Source organism: Pinus tabuliformis, chromosome 4_2 (genome assembly GCF_031772625.1).
Source record: "Pinus tabuliformis cultivar Carrire ecotype Pingquan chromosome 4_2, CPIR1, whole genome shotgun sequence".
NCBI classification, from domain to species: domain Eukaryota; kingdom Viridiplantae; phylum Streptophyta; class Pinopsida; order Pinales; family Pinaceae; genus Pinus; species Pinus tabuliformis.
The window spans coordinates 574,424,419-574,442,529 of NC_142304.1; the positions used below are offsets into that span (position 1 = coordinate 574,424,419).

The 18,111-nt window shown below is 39.6% G+C and overlaps 1 protein-coding gene across 2 annotated transcripts in view; it reads right to left on the reverse strand.

Moving 5' to 3' along the window:
- LOC149170607 (uncharacterized) overlaps positions 1-16,700 on the reverse strand; it is a 104,656-nt gene extending 87,956 nt beyond the window's left edge. For both annotated transcript variants that reach the window (XM_089423932.1, XM_089423931.1), the window contains exon 1: positions 16,291-16,700. In XM_089423932.1, the coding sequence (XP_089280058.1) occupies positions 16,291-16,502 (212 nt within the window). In that variant the 5' untranslated portion in view covers positions 16,503-16,700. The remainder of the gene's footprint in view (positions 1-16,290) is intronic.
- Positions 16,701-18,111: the final 1,411 nt, after the last annotated feature.

Here is an 18,111-nt window from a genome sequence, read left to right on the forward strand (position 1 = left end):
CAACTAGGCAATGTGGTCCAAGTGCATCATCATCTTTGCATGAGTGGGACACTAGCAAGTCAAATGTGGTGTTGAAGGATCCCATGGCATGGCAATCAATGCTATGTTGTGAAGGAGGCCCATGGCCCTCAATGTTCACCCTACAAGTGCCATTATGACTTTCTGGAAGGCTTGGATCCCGTATAGGGAGGTCAAACCTAAGGGGACAACCCACTTGCAATCCTGTATAAGATCCAACACGTCTCCTCACCTTCTAGTGCAACAATTTCATTGGTGCAATTGAGTAAATGAGCTTGCAAATCAGGGGCCCAAGTGGGCACTTCATAGTGGCATGCCCTTCCATGGGCTTTAGAATGTACAAGTGTCCCCAGGCTCAAGATGGAGGTTAATCAAGGACCCCATCCGTCAACTGGCAAGTGTCATGTGAAATAATGATGGAACAGAGTGGGGTAGAAGGGGGGGATCCAAGCCACATGCCATAGTACAAGGGTAGCTATTATGAGGGAAACCCACACATGGGTGTGTAGATGTAGGAGGGAGCTATCGTGGTTCCACCCTTCTTCATATGTCTTTTGCCTTTTTATTGATTTTTCTTTCTTTTAACTGCTCGGGGCTCCAAGAATGAGAGCATGATGTGTATGATATAGCAGTGAATACCCCTTAAGTTTGGGCAGTTCATCGCCCACTAGGGGTTGGGACAATCATGGGTTCCTTAATGATGCAAGGGGCTCACATTAGGGGCCCGAGGAAATAGGGTGATCACCATAATGATAAGGGGTAGAGCTCATGTTTGACTTTTTCCCACGTGCTAAATTTTTATGTCCTAGCCATCTTTTGCATTTTATAGTACATTTCCTGTTGTAAGTGGCCAAATTGTGCTTCTAACTTTCTTTTTAGTTGCATCAACCTCTGGGGCATCGTTCCAGGCCCAACCCAAAGTGTGGACAAGGGGAGGGGGAAGCTAACTCCTTGTGGACCCAATGGACAAATGTGGACCCAGATGGGAAATATGTGAAAAGGAGTTATAATGAGCGGAGGGGAGTGATACACGTGATGTTCGGAAGTGGGACGGTGGACCACACAGCCAAAATCAGGGTTTCCCATGTAGTGACACTCATAAAGCTAGTAGCTAATAAAGGAGATCTCGTGGGACTATGATACAAGACTAACTAACAAATTGGACAAGGGGACAAGAGTATAGACCAAGCCCATTCTTTCCGTCGAATCCCCCCACTAATCCATGTCCAAATGTGTCCATGATAAGTAAGCAAAAATACCCAATTACATAATGAAAAGCCATACCTTCAAGGTTGGAAGGCCCACCTTCAAACATACGATCATAATAGATGGGCGAGGGCACATAATGGTTGGTTCAAGTGGCAGAGAATGGTGACACATTGAGCTATCTGGTGGTTGCAAGGGGTTGTTCGCTGTCGACTGAAGACAAATCTAGGAGAAAAAATTCCCCTATGGGTGTCACCCATTGGTGGTGGGTAACAATATTGAATCAACTTATACAATTTTGTTTCTATCCAACTTGAGAGCCATCAAACTTCCACAATGGTGCATGTATCCTCTTTACTCATAATATACTTATTACAACAAAATCTCGCACCTCTTGAGATAATGTCCTAAAGTTCAAATATGAGGCCCACTGTAATTAAGAGCAGGCCAATTGTCACCTCACCAACCCTCTTCTTTGGTCAACACTCCTCTAGCTCAAAGGGGGTTCTCACTTCTCCCTAGTTGATCTTAAGGATCTAATGGCCAGGTCAAACCAAGTTAAGATCCCCCTAAGGCTTTTACGTCTGTTACCACTAGTCAAAAGATATAACAATAAAGGTTTAAAGCGGATCTTGAAGATAGAATTGCTAGGGTTTTTAGGGTAATCTCTAGATTTGAGTTCAACAAGAATGTCCCCAAAGACCCACAATCTAGGAACTACAATGTGAGTTTGGAGAGTAAACCCCAACAAAACGATCAAAGGATTTTAAAAGAAAAGAGTGCTGGAAGATAGAAGATCATGTTCGAGTAAACACGGTATTCCAGACACGATGAACATCTTCAATAACCACTCACATAGCTAGATCAATGATCACAACATCGGTATTTAAAAATGGTTAAAACCATTTGGGACGGAAATAGTCCATGGCCACAACCAACTCAGCCACTTGAGGCAATTTTATTAACGCAAAAGAAAATATTTTGCATAAGTGAGTTCTCACAATCAATCATCAGCCATGACTCACCATGCTCTTTAAATAAAGATCATGGACCAATAGGGTGTTAAGGCACGAATCAATAGCCATTAGTATTGAGGAGAATATGAGTCGTTGGATCACTCTATGTTTAAAACATAACGTGACTGTTTAATTACAACGCAACTAATGCATACTAAAGAAACACACTTTTACCTAATAGATACATTTGACCATGTTGAACAGGAAGTAGTGAGGGGAGCTTCTTGTTAAAGGGGAATGCATGGAAAAATTCGAATAGAAGGGAGGAGGTTGGGAAAAAGGGAAGGGAAGAGAAGTTTTAGAGACGAGAAAAGTAGAAAACAAACTGCCATGCACATATTGATTAGAACAGCCATGTAAACAAACCATATTCTTGCTGAAAGAGCTGTGAAACCAGGAAATCTGGAAGGAAATTTTGTGACATCAATTGGACCTTTCTACATCCTCACTAAAAATCACTAGAAGAAGAGACTTTTGAGGGACTGAGAAGCATAGAAGTCTTCTTGTGTTGTGAGAAACAGGTAATGTGAATACTTGAAATTGCTTTGTCTTTTGCAAAACTTTGAAGTGGGAATTATTTGGTTAAATTCCTTATAGTCTAAATCCATAATCATTGTTCCTACTTTGCCCAAGTGGTATCATAACCTAGCTAGGGGGTGGAGTTCTACAATGAACTACCTATGGTTGGGTGAAAATCACTCAATTTGTTGGGTTTTGCTAATCATATTCTCCGCATTCAGATAAGCTTCTAGTTCAACCTCTACTATATTATTTTGAATATGCTATGGTTAAACAAATAGAAAATTGCTAAGTTGTTTGAATTATTAAATCTGTAAAACTTCTTATATGTTATTAGATAGAATCAATACTATATATCTCTGTATTTTCTTCTCTATAGCCTCTATGAAATTAAGAAAAAAAAAATAAAGATTTGATTATATTGTTACGAGATTCTTCTCTTTCCTGGTATGATACGTCTTTTGAAAATTGGAAAATCTCATTCTTGGTAGTTTCCAAAGTTATAGAGCTCTGTCTTTCTTTCCTATGATTTGATGATACTATTTGAAAGTATATTGTGTCCCTGCTCTATTAAATTGCTTCATTTCATATCTTGCTCCTGTCACTGTTGTGATATTTTGTAGCTCTTGTGTAATTGGCTGCATATGTTTCTTTGGGCAGGGAGTCTTCCCTTACATAATTCAACCAATATCCATTAAAGTGCAAATTGACGTGTTAGTGGAAAGAATCAGAAGCCTAAAACTCTATTAATTTGGGTTTGAAGTCTTGGCCCTAGATCCTGGCCACATGGGTTGGCGATGGCCATTATCAAAGGCTAGTAAAGGAAGCAGCTAAAAAGCAAATGTTCTTGTTATTCGAATATCCAGATAACCAGACATCTGAAAGTTTCTTAAGTGTAAAGCGTAGTGAAAGTTTAAGGATGCTCCAGATATCCAAGCATTCAAACAACCAATTAAAAGGAAGCCTTTGAAGTTCTGCAAAGTGGAGAATCTCGAGTGTTGGAACCTTAAACCTTGGAACCCCATAAAAAGTATCTCTAAGAGCAGAATCTGACAACTTGCCCTTTCCAATGGTTATCAAAAAAAATCCCCATCATTTGACAAATCCAAATATTTGAAAGTTTTGGAATCCAGCAACTTGGCCTTTCCATCAATCACCCAGATTATTTTCCATCATTTGACGGAATCCGAATATCCAAAGGATCTAGAAGTTTTCTATTTATCTGGATCTAAAAGTCTGAAAATTTGGAACTTCCTTAAATTGCACCCTTTTGGAAAAACTCAGATCGAGATGCCAGTGCGACAGACTGCATGGGGATCGCGTGGAGTCCATGTGCAATAACCTCAAACTATGTTGGCGATGCGGCATGTTGATGTGGAGTGATGTGGCATGCTAACAAATTTGGATGACATGGCATGCCAACATAGTGTGCTGATGTGGCATTATAGTGCGAAGGTGTCAGTTGATGTGGTACTTGCATGGCATAAATAATGTGGAATCTGCATGTTCAGAAATTCATAGTTTTGGAAATATGGCTTTTTTGGGGTTTTTTCTGATCTGAATGAAATTATGAATCTGAAAGATTGGATTTCCGGATGAATCCAAAAAAGTTGAAAATTTGAATATCTAGATGAGTGGAAGTATGACTGATCTAGTGTTGCAAGAATTACTCCTCCCCCCCCACCCCCACAAACCAAACCCCGAAACTGCGCACCTTGCGAAATCACAAGTGAAGCGTGCTCGAAACCACGCTTCCAAGAAACAGAACCATGCTTGGAGGTGGATTTGCATGGTTCATGGAATTTGGAACCGCTATGTGAAGAACCATGCTTCCCGAACACTCCCAAGGTGCTCCCTTGATGCTCCCTAGACACTTCCTAGATGCTGCCTAATGGTAACGTTAAATTCTTAAAGTAAAAGTGACATTTCACTTTTACTTAAACTTTTAACATTACCATGAAATGACTCGGGAAGTTTGAGAGTGGTTCCAACCTCATCAAACTTCATTTGGAGAAAATAGAATTTCATATCCCATTCAAAATTCAGCAGACTTAACAATTTTCAAAATTTCAAGATCAATGGGATTGTGGCATTTCATTATATTATATCATGTATGAGGGTATGTGATCAGCATTTAATCAAGAGCACCAAGCCCTATACTTATCCCAGTGTTAGTGGTATTGATTGTTGAACTCCTTTGTCATGGCCTTAGCAAAAATGTACCCTTCGCTCAAGTCAAAACCATTGATCATGCATGTTGAGCTTTTTCTACCACATTTTAAGGCTTGGATTAGGCTGTTTGATCAAAATTGGGCAATATTGACTAATGTCCCTAACGAATTGAGGTAGAGGCAAAGGCTAGACAAGAGGAGAAGAATCTCGATTCTAGATGGTTGATGCTCGAATAATTAATCAGTAATGTACTATGGAAGTCATTTCTATCTTGATTTATGTACAAGTATGCATGCTTTTATATATTCTACACATAATTTGGCATTCTAGATGTTTGTTTGAATATAATTGCAATGATATATATATATATATATATATATATATATATATATAAAAGAGACGCATCCACGAATTTTTTGAAAATTACGCATTCAATGCTTCGCTTCCAAAAAAACACACTCGTTTCGTCCCCGCTTTGTGCAATATTAGACTGATCTAATGTGGCATGAGGTTGACATGGAAATCGAAGTAGGGCAATGCTAAGTTGGAGGCTAGGTGGTAGATGTCATGGTTGTGACCAATGTTTTAAAACTCTGACTCGGCCAAGGGTCGACTCCGACTTGGTATTGACTCGGCCGGCTCGATTTCAATGACTCGGTCGTTGTAGAAAATACATTAAATATTTTTTTTATATAAAAAACATAATTTTAAAGATTTTCATTCATGTTTCCAAACACACAGCATTAGAATATAGATAGAAGACAACATATGTTCAAAGTAGGCTCATGAATATATCCATTATATCAAAAATTAAAATGGCACCCAGTGCACTGTCCAATACATACATGATGATGATATAGAGATCAAAACAAAAACACATAACCAAGGAGGCTAGAAATGGCCTCTACAACAAAAGTAAACTATGACCAGTACTACTGGCTAGTGGTTACTACTAGAGGAGCCAAGATCATCTGGATCAACCACTGGTAGCATATCCACATGCTTCATAATTTGTAACTCATTTTTAATCTTGTACCCTCATCAATCATCTTAGACCATCTCATCAAGATGGATGTTAATAGATGTATCCATGAGAAGAACTACAAAAGCTATTTGTATGTGACACAGTCCAGATCAAGATATAGGATCCCTAACGCCAAAACTTTTGCATCCACATCTACATGCAGTCATGTCAGACCCATCTACAACCCATAAAATATTTTGTGGCTATTCTCTAGTTTTAGGATCCCTTGGGGCAACTTCAAGTTTGTTCCCATCAACTTTGTAATATGTATAAAGATAAACTGCCATCTTCCAAGAGAGAATTGCACCTATAAACATTCTAACTAGGATCACATGTCTAATCAGCATTTCAATTTCATGTGCCCTCTTTATTACATGGTTCTCAGATCGTATCATTGTTTACTTAGAAATTCACATTGTTCCTTGAGGAATTTTATACAATGAAGGCAACAAATGTCTTGCTCCATTCTTACAGGAGATTTCAAGTTCTTGGCAAAAAGTTCACAACATTAGATCCTATCAAATTGCCAGCACCAGACTCATCACTTTCTATTTTCAAGCACTAAACGATTCATGCCATAGGAAGCCAAGTGAACAAGTAAACAACCTATGAAAACAGTCAACTAATGTGGAATTCATGTGTCCACCAGCTTTTAACACAAAACTCTTCACCAAAGAGCAAGTAAAAGAAAAATTCGCTATTTTTTTGAGTTTTCAGGCCACTGTTATCGAGTCGGCCGAGTAGACTCGGACTCGGCCGAGCCGACCGGGTTATTACCAAGTCGACCGAGTTGTTAGACAACTCGGCCAAATCGGTTCCAAGCCGGCCAGTTCTTAAAACAGTGGTTGTGATATGGATTTATCCAAAAATCCAGCTTTTTAGTTAATTGAGACTTAAGATTTTCCTAAATTTGGGTGTTGACCCCAACATTTTCCCTGGATCCAAATGTACCTGAAAGCTTTCAATTTTTTGGATAAATCCACGTAAGTGGAAATTCAGAAGACCAAAGATCAAGAAATTTTAATAAAGGGAATTAATGGAAATTCCTAGATCCAAATGTGAGCTAGGTATGTTGACATGTCTGTCTACAAACATGGCCCTATGCAGTGGTGACACGTGCGCTGGGGTTGCCATATGTTACCTAATATGGCGTTATAGATGGTGACCCAAAGGATTGCCACATGTCAATGGTACAGAGAATAACATGGCTCTAAGAGAGGTAATGTTAGGCATTCTAGTCTCTATGATGTCTAAGAGGCTAAGGAACGCGAGATCTCCAAAACCCAAAAAAGGTTTCGCAAGAAAAGACTTGGAGACACCTTAATTAAATTAATTAACCAAAAATTAAATATTTCCTAAGTCTAACTTAGGAAAATTTATTAATCAAAGTGAATTAATTTGGCGAGTTTGCTTTTTCTCTAGAGACTTCCAGAAAAGTTAATTAGCGGAGTCAAGATGATCTTAGCCATCGGTTGAGATGTGATTGTGGTTGTTGAGACTCCAACGAGAGATTATAAGAGCAGGTCAAAGGCTTTGGAGAAGGCATCCAAGCAGTGGTGAGTCAAGCAGTTCGACTACCCAGTTGCAAGTATTCAGCAAGGGCGCAGTTGAAGCTAGGGAAGCATCAGTAGCAGCGGTTCAACATAGATTTGGGAGCAGGATTCCGGAGGAGATTTCCTCTGTATTTTCCAATGTCTAGGAGACAGCAAGAGAAGGTCAAATTATCTGCAGAGGAGAAAGTATTCAGTGAGTGCGAGTAGCCAATTGACAATGCGAGTGGCAGAGAAGCTCGTTAAGTGAGCCAAGGGTCGGATCTATCATCCGAAGGTAGAGCGAGTTGGCCTAAAGCAGTCCAGGAGGCAGGACGACTTGCAAGAGGGAGATTATGACGTTGAACAAATTTCTGAAGAGCAACAATGCGTATTTCCCAGAGGCAATGCACATAGCTGAGAGAGTGTGAGTTGCCTAGAGAGAGCTAGATCGAGTAGCAAAGGGAAACAGTTAGTCTCCAGATTATTTTGCCAGTGTAGATCAGTATATTGCCAGAGGTTTACCAGTGAAAGGAAATGAGTTATAATTTCTCCTAAATTGTTGAAAATTAATAAAACCCTCATTTGTTGCATTGGTTTTCCCTTCGGCGTCTTCCAGGGACTATTGTCCAAAAATAATAGTGTCAAATTATTTTGTGTGCATTATTTTCTCAGTTCTGTATTTTATCTTCTACAACGTATCTTATTTGTGAATATTGCAATAGTGATTTAATTGTTATTTGTTGAAATAATAATTCAAAAGACAAATAATCTCCAATAGATAGAAGATTAAATTCCATTTTTTGCAATCGTGGAAATTTCACATGGTGTCAAAGCAAATCAGATCAAAGAGGCTCTAGAGCGAAGGTTGTGCAATTCAGGGGAGATCTGAAGCATAGTAAACCAGATGTGCAAATTAGCCAAGCAGTATAAATTGCAGAGACAGAGGTTTGATTTCCAGTCCAGGGAGGTGATCAAGAGGAAAAGAAAATTGTCTCAGTGGCAGCAGCAATGAGTTGCCGAAAAGGATTTCCAGAGGCGGATCAGAATTTCGCAGAGCAAATCTAGCCCAGAGATTTGCAACATAAAGGTTTTGCAGTAACAGATCAGCGCAGGGCAAGGAAGAGAAAGCACACAGGGGTTTCATTTCTTCAGTATTCTCAGAGTCAAAGATGGTCAAATTCATTCTACAAGGGAGGGCCAAAGCAAGCAGAACAAATAGCCAGTGCTCCCACTTCACATATCTAAAGCAGTAATTCCATTTCCGGTACAGGGAGGAGGTGCAAGTAGCTTCCGAAGACAGAGGGAGGCAGTGTCTTTGCCGAAAATAATTTCCAAAAGCATTTCACAGTTACCAGTGCGAGTTGCAAGATCCAGTGCAGGTTGCAGGATCTAGTGCAAGTTGCAGGCAGAGGGTGCAAGTCTGTAGAAGGAGGCCGAGTAGGTTTTTGCGGAGGAAAATTAGTGTTTCTAGATCGACTTAACAGTTGGAGGAGCAAGATTTCTCTAGTTTATTGAGTTCCACAATATTTTCAAGAGATGGTCACAGCGGGATTGAGAGATCAGGACACGTTGGATGGAGCCTCCAATTTTGGCAACTGGAAGGCCAAGATGCTGTTTCTATTGGATGAGCACGGTCTGAAGGATTTCGCTACAGCAGTGATAGTTGTGCCAAGGAGATGTGGAACGCCATAGTCAAGTTGTACCAGGATCCTTCCGAGAACCGGAAGATGATACTCAAGGAGAAGTTGAGGACAGTCAAGATGCAGAAGGGTGAGAACATAACATCCTATCTTGTCAGGATTCAGTCAGTCAAAGATGAACTTGCAACAGTTGGAGAGAAGTCAGCAAATGACAAGCTTGTGCAAATAGCTCTCAACGGATTACCAAGGAATGGTGTATGTTCGTCCAGGCGATCTCTAGGCGTGACAAGCTTCCAGATTGGGAATGCCTATGGAGTGACTTCACTCAAGAGGAGTTGAGGATCAGCCTCGTCGATGGCACTACCAGTAGTAGTGGCAAGGGACTAAAGGTAGAGAAGGAGAAGGAGAACGTTGCTCTTGCATGGAAGAGAAAAGCGAAGAAGGTTCCCAACCAAGGACAAGACTCAAAGGGAGAAAAGAAGAAGAAAGATCTATCGAAGGTCAAGTGCTTCAGATGTGGTGAGCTTGGTCACTATGTCAGCCAGTATCTAAAGAGGAAGAAGGACAAGAAGGGGAAGTAGACAACAGCTTCAGCAGAGATCGAGGAACTGTCTTCCAGAATGGAAGATGAATTCACATTGATAGTAGCAGTAACTCCAGCAGGAGGAGTATGACACTCCAGTATGTAAGAGTGGGCAGGGTCGTAGGTAGGAGTAGCGAGGAGATCTAGACCTAACCAAGGTGGGATTGATCAGTAGATCAGATCTAGTTGTTGTGTGTTCCTTAGTTGGATCAGTACCTTTGCTACCAGAGCCCAAGAGTTAAAGTAGCAGGAAGATCGAAAGGTCTGCAAGGAGCAGTCAGATGCTTGAGGGACAATGCAGAGTCGACAAGGCACAGTCAGATTCTCAAGAGACAGTTGCAGAGCCAGTTGCAGTTTCTCAGTAAATCAATGAGAGTTCAGTACACACAGTTGCAATGATAGCAAAAGCGCAGAGGTAGGGCATGGGCATCAACAATGTGAGATCAAAGTAGAGTAGTGGAAGCACATGATGGTTCAGTTACAACATGTAGCAAGTGAATCAGGGATTGTGGGTTGCGTGGATCAGTTCGGCTACAGCATGTTCCCACAAATCAACAAGTAGCTGATATACTCACAAAAGCCTTGGGTAGGGCAAAGTTTGTCTACTTTAGTGAGCAGTTGGGAGCAAGGTTTTAAAACTCCGACTCGGGTTCAGAACCGGCCGAGGGTCGACTCCGACTTCGACTCCATATCAACTCAGCCGTTTTGATTTCAATGACTCGGTCGTTGTAAAAAAATACATTAAACATTTATTTTTTTATGAAAAAACATGGTTTTAAAGATATCATTCATGTTTCCAAATACAATGCATTAGAATATAGAGAGAAAACAACATATGATCAAAGTAGGCTCATGAATATATCCATTATATCAAAATGGCACCCAATGCACTGTCCAATATATATATGATATAGAGATCAAAACAAAAACACATAACCAAGGAGGCTCTAAATGGCCTCTACAACAAAAGCAAATTGTAAAACATCACTAGGCACCAATACTACTAGCTACTACCAACCTCCCCAATGAAGCTTTTGCCTCCAAAGCTTTATAATGATATCTTGGTTCAGTAAAAACCCAACTGCATGTATAGGGCGATGGAGTTGATTGTTCCATCTTTGATCAATGATTTCCCAAATGGGCCCATACTTAGCCACTCTATCCTTGTATGATGCCTTTATTTGCTCCTTTGCTTGATCCATAGCCTCATAAATGAAGCCCATAGCCAATCTTTCCCTATCCACCAACCGCAACACCTTAACAAACCGGTCAAGTGTCCAGCTCGGTCAGCTCGCTTCGACCGGTTCGATAACAAACCAGCCACCGAACTGATTTTTCTACTGAGTCAGCGCGACCAGGTGTCCGGCTAGGTCGGCTCGGCCGAATTTTAAAACACTCGTTGGGAGTAGTGGAGAACACCTTCCACGCTAAGAGGGAGTGTTAGTTTTTTTATTATGGTAGCAGCAGACAAGTGTTCTAGTCTCTATGATGTCTAAGAGGCTAAGGAACACGAGATCTCCAAAACCCAAAAAAGGTTTCGCAAGAAAAGACTTGGAGACACCTTAATTAAATTAATTAGCCAATAATTAAATATTTCCTAAGTCTAACTTAGGAAAATTGGTTAATTAAAGTGAATTAATTAGGGAAGTTCAATTTTGCTTTAAAGACTTTCGAAAAAGTTAATTGACTAAGTCAATATGATCTCAGCCATCGGTTTGGATGTGACTGTGGCCATTGAGACTCCAACAAGAGATTATAAAAGCAGGTCGAAGGGTTTGGAGAAGGCATCAAATCAGTTGTGAGTCAAGCAGTTCGACTACCCAATTACAGGTATTCGACAAGGGCACAATTGAAGCTAGGGAAGCATCAGTAGTAGGGGTTCAGCAAAGATTTGGGAGTAAGATTTTGGAGGAGATTTCCTCGATATTTTCCACTGTCTGGGAGACAAGAAGAGGAGGATGAATTATCTGCAAAGGAGATTGTATTCAGCTAACGCGAGTAGCCAGTTGCCAATGCGAGTGGAAAAGGAGCTCGTTCAGTGAGCTAGAGGGTGAATCTATCATCCGAACTCAAAGCAAGTGGGCCTAGAGCAGTCCAGGAGGTAGGACGACTTACAGGAGGGAGATTCCGAGTCTAAACGAATTTCCAAAGAGAAGCAGTGCGAATAGCCTGGGAGAGTGTGAATTGCCTGGAGAGTGTCAAACCGAGTAGCAAAGGAAGACAGTTAGTCTCCAAATTATTTTGCTAGTGGAGATCAATATATTGTCGAAGGTTTGCTAGTGAAAGGCAACCCGTTATAATTTCTCCTAAATTGTTGAATAACAATAAAACACTCATTTTCTACACTGGTTTCCCTTCGAGGTTTTTCCAAGGACTATTGTCCAAAAATAACGATGTCAAATTATTGTGTGTGTGCATTATTTTCTCAGCTCTGTATTTTATCTTCTGCAATGTATTTTGTTTATGAAGATTGCAATAGCGATTTAATCATTATTTGTCGAATTAATAATTCAGAAGATAAATAATCAAGTAGATAGAAGATTAAATTCCAATTATTGCAATCGTGGAAATTTCACAGGTAAATCTTCAAAGGACCGTAACTTTGTGTCCAGAGCTTAGAATTTGATGAAGTTTATATTGTTGGAAAGTTGTCGACGAGTAGAAAATGATGGTGCCCTCAAAAAAGAGACTTGACATCACTAGAGGAAGAGGATGTTTAGATTTCCATTTATGAAGATAACCTAAAGGGTTGGGACTAAAATGGAAAAATGAGATCCAAAAAAAGAATTTAAAAATCAACTTTTGTTTACTGTCTTCCATTATCTTAATTTTGGTGGTATTTAAAATTTAATTTTTTTAGCATTTAATAAATGGGGTGTGTTACAATGTGGGTTATTCATGCCACATGTACAAAATAGATCTGAAGCACTGAAGAGCTCTTCATGGCACCTCAAAAATGACCCATTTCCAGGAATGAAGGCAAAAAGGGGGTTTTGGTGCAGCATCCAGCCTCCCAATGCCCTTCAAAGTGACAGCGCCCAGCCTCCAAAGCCCCTTCAATCACTTACAATCTTCCAAGCAATCTCCAAAGTGGGCACACAAGCCCCATACTTCTACAAGTAATGTCTCAAGCATGGGAACATGGGGCTTCAAGGTGACAACTCAGCCCAAAAACCCCCTTAATGTAGCTCAGAAATAATAACTCCAAATCTTCAACATGTGGACATGGGTTTCCAAGGGGGATTTCCGACCTTCAAAGGCTCAGGAAGTGTTGAATTCTGTCCAAATGGAAAGTGAGCAAACCACCAAACTAAACCAAGCATGCACAAGTAGGCTCACATCAGGCCTAGAGTTCATGTCAGGTCTCCTTACATGCATATCAAGGGGTATAGGTCAGCCTAGGCCTAAATTATATGTCTACTTTCAACTCAACTTCTTTGTGACATTCAATTTAACTTCAAGCCAAATATAGATGGAACTTGTTCTTTAGGACTCTGTCTAAAGTCGGCTTGAATTAAATTTGAGGGCCGGCTGAGCAATATTGTGTTCCAAATCGGATTATATGTATATATATATGTAGATTGCATTCTAAGACAATACAGATGCTCTGAATTGCTGGGTCGAAACTTGAAAGGCTATTACAGGTCCGAAGTGCCTCAGTGCTGCATTCTGATTTGTATGACTATTATTTACTTATAATCCATGATAGTTCATAGCAACCAAAGCCCTGCCATTGTGATTCTATCATTTAGGTTAACTGCTTTGTGCGGGTTAACTGCTTGCTACAGCTCTCACTTGATTTTAGTAAGGGTGTGCCATTGCTTCTCATGCAGTAAGCCTGTCTTGATGATCATAGTGAAGAAGCTTATCCAGAGAATCAACAGCTTCTGGAGATACTAGATGCTGAGCACCAGCATTAATAAATTTTGACTAAGGTTTCCTACTATGCCTTCCAACAAGGGCTTCAAGCTGAGGATCAAGCTCTGGCTCCTTCGGAAAGATAATTCCAGCAAACACACAATCAAGGCTCCACATATCAGAAAATAATCATAATCTACTCAAAATATCTGGCCTGAAATGTCTTCCAGCTTCTGGCATATCGTTATAATCATTAAAAAAAAGACAATCCTGGATAGTTGCTTCTGTAGCTTTAATGTCAAATCTAGATTTCAGAGGAAGGATCACAATGGTGTGCCAAAATTTCAGTGAAAACCCTGTATAGACAGCCCCTTGGGTATGCAGTTCCAACTTCTAATCCCATAGAACCTCCATAACAGGGCTAGACGAAGTTATAAACATTTTCCATGGTAAAGTCCCTGTAATGAAAGTCTACACGGGCATCTCGGGCCTTCAAGGTGCTTTCAGAACATCCTAGACATTACCCAACAATACTGTGGGTAACAATACCAAACAGGAAAGTTTACTTAAAGCTGAAGGGTTGTACAATACCATATAACCAGAATAATTTCAATGTTAACGAAGTAAACTAAAATGAAAATCTACTGTTTAGGATTAGACATAGATGACCGTGTGGTAGATGCTTTATCAATCTAATGTTGAGGGTTAGATGCAATTGATCATGTGGTAGATGCTTAATCAATATACCATCTCTTGGTATAACATTTATTTGAACCTCAAAGGCCTGAAATGATATGAAGAAGACCTAGCAAAGTATCCCTAGAATTCCTTACTAGGGAACACTCCATATTATTTAGTAGGTTAGTAATTTATAGCATGTTGGTTTTTGGACTCTAGAGGCCATTTAGAGCCTTGTTGTTTACGTATTTTGTTTCGAATGAGTATTGCACTCAGTGCCAGTTTGCTATATTCACCCTTATAAAAGTATATACATATTACATCAGCATATTTGGCATAATTTGTCTCTAATGGTTTGGAATCATAGTTTGGAATTTTAAAAATATATTTTTTAATTAAAAGTTTAGTATTTTATCTATTTTTTAGTAAACCAGTCATCAGCCAATGTACAGTCTGATCTTGGGCCGTTTCCAAGTTCAATTCTGGCTTTCAAACTTTGGTCTGGTCCCTTTAGTGTTCCCTCGACCAATAATGGGCTACATACCATAACAACATTTTTCTCTAACAAACAACAACCTTACCTGTGCATCTGCATGGAATCCTTTAAGCTAGCAGCCTAATGGGTGATTATTAGTGTTGGATTCTAACGGTGACTTGTGGCAAGTCGCGACTGCTACAAATTTTTCACATTTTGGAATTCCTTCCACGGCTTCCTATGCTTGTCACATAACAGGGTGAAAAACACAATATTGATTGATTGACAATCAAGGTACATCATTAAGGCCACTTCTCACTACTTCAGTGCATTAATTAGTTTCCAAAGCCTTCGATCTCATTCTGTTTACCTTTTAATAGCAGTTGCCATCACCACTTAAACTGTATATTGAAGACTGCTTATGGTTCCTTGGCCAAGCATTTTCCAGCAGCTTCCGGTACTAATTAATACCTCATTTACCATACTAATGACACTGTACATAAGCAGGGGAGGTGAGATACAGTGGAGTTGGCATGTGTGCATAGTAATGATCTGTACGGAAAAACATTGGAAGCGGGATTAAAAGGAAACTTGAGAAAGCTTCCTATGACTAAGTGTGGACATTAACCACCTTTTCAAATGGCAGCACTTCCATATACTTCATGTTGAGACATGTACCACCCAGCTTGACATAACAACCATGACAGCTCTGCTAATCAACAGCCCCCTGACTAAGTGTGGACATTAACCACCTTTTCAAATGGCAGCACTTCCATATACTTCATGTTGAGACATGTACCACCCAGCTTGACTTAACAACCATGACAGCTCTGCTAATCAACAGCCCCCTTGCAGGAGCGTGCAAAACATGTACTTAGGCTATACAAGTTTTTTTTTAATTGCTGAGACATTGCATTACTAAAAACTATAACAGCACGTCACATGTATACATCATGAAGCCAAAGAGAGGGCACATAGATAATATATGCCCCTCTCTAGATAGGCAAGTAGAGCAGGCATTCGCCTCTGATCTCAAGAGAACCTCCATTGTTTCCTTCAGAAATGCGGCATATATTGTTTCATAGAACACGCAAGTACATCATGAAACAGAAAAAAACTACAACACGAGAACAACAAGGGCTATGGGAAAATCCCACCCTACAAAAATCAAAAGAACAACAAATCTCGACAGAAAACACGAGTTTCACAAGCATTGATGAGCTACAACTCGTACCAACATGTTCCATCCATGACTTGAAACTCTCTGTTCTTCATGGGGATAAAAACTGTCTGATCTTAACAATACAGATCAAAATTTTTGTACCCCAGTGGTTACAAGATCGAGTCCCTTGGTCTCCCAGTTATACATAATGAGATTGTGAATATGGGTAGCCTTGTTGTAAATGAAACAAGAGAAGACCTTGAAGGTTTCATATGTTCAGTTTAACATAAATCTACATAATTCGGTTTGTTGCAAGAAAAATTGAAGTGCAAAATTCAAATTCAAGCCCTACATTAGTAAACACTTGATACAAAAAGAGAATTTGGCATCTCGTGGTGTGAACAGACCTGGTAGGATCCATTTTGGCCGTAAATGATTTGAGGGAGAAGAGAAGTCCGAACATGAGCTTCTGGTCCTGTTGAGGGCTGAGAGTGGTGAGAGGACGATGCCATTCCCTGTAATAAAGGCAGATCCCGTTCCTGTTGAATATGTACATGCACCTCATTCTATTGGGTAAGTTTGTTGCAGATGCCACGTCTGATCCTCCAAAAAACTGCATTTTCGCTGCCTAGAGAATGGACTCGACTCCTGCCCTTTCCTCCGTTGCAGGTAAATTCTAATTTAATGGACTTTGATAGACTCAATTATACCGAGTGAGCATCGCTCTCGTGCAAAACTTCGCGGCTTTCCCTTTTTCTTCCTAACATCCTGTGGATTGCACGGTGTTCTGCAACAAATTTATTTAACCGGTCCAGTTCACCCCTTAAAATTATATATACGTATATTTTTTATTTGTGTTATATATGGTTATGTTCTTAATTAATCTAATGTGTAAGGTTAGTAAATGTATTTTGAGTGTTAATAATTCTTAGAGTGATAAATTGAAGTATTTAAATTTATAATCCTTAGAGTGATAAACCATATGTTATTAAGTATTCATTAATATGCATTTGAAGTGGATTTTATATGTTTAATAATGGTATGAGGTGTTTTACAATCAATTTACTATTTTATAATTAAGCAAGGAGGAGAAGTTACCATAATATAACATAATGTTATATGCATATATATTAATTGGGTTTATTTTGGTGGTTAGAAAGAATGATTGTTATCCTCTTCACTTGAGTTTAGTTTTCGAAAGCGATATGTTGAGCTCATATTAAGTATCTTAATGGCTTTGAGCTTGTTATTGAATGGCCTTGAACCATGAAGAATATCATCATCTTTCTTAGTTGGACACCTAGATTCATCTTAAATCTGGATCTATCAAGCATCGGGAGTGATCAAACTTATTATTAGCATGGTTTACATAAACTTGATTCGGTCAAGTTACTGGTAGTTTTTGAGTTCCAGGTTTATGAGAATTGTTAAAATTGGCAACTAGGGCCAAACTCAATGTGGGTCATCTTATTCATGGTTGATAATATTTTTATTAGATTCTTCTCGTCGAGAGGTGTAGGATTGATCTAAAGATCATCCGATTCTGATAAGTATTTATGGAGATATGAATTTATTTTGATTATGGAATAACTATCAAGCCGACCTACAACTCATGTAGGCTCAAAAGCCCAACAGTCGCATCTATTCAAACATCAACAGTTGTGTATAAATAAAGGAGGGCTTTTCCTCATTTTCTCTCACTCATCTCATCACATCTCTCTCTCTCTCCTACGCAGAAAAGAGGCTCTTCTCTACTGCGCAGAAAAGAGACTCTCTCTCACACATGTGGAAGGAAGGTGCAGAATTTAGGGCTGCAATTGTAGAACCAAAGTTTGACCAGCATTGACCATAAGACACCCTCGATGTAGGTCCATCTGGATCTCGTTTGAAGACCGCATTTTTTGGTGGTGGAATCAAGTCGATCCAACGGTCGATTTGCAAGATATTGTTTGCCCTAGTTTGGCTGATCTAGGGTTTGTTGTTGCTAATGTAAATCAGATTTATGTAGTATTTCTCTCTGCTGGATTATTGAAGATAAAGGAAGATTTGATCAAAGGGTTTCCCCACATTGGGGTTTGTCCTTGGCTAGCTGCCACATCTTGTGTCTCTTGTCTTGGCTTGTTTTCTGTCAATCGTTTAATGTTCTACATGTGATTGCTAATCTGTGGATAATAATAAGAAAGATAAGTAAATTGTTATAAGCATAGAACATACCATAACTTAACATG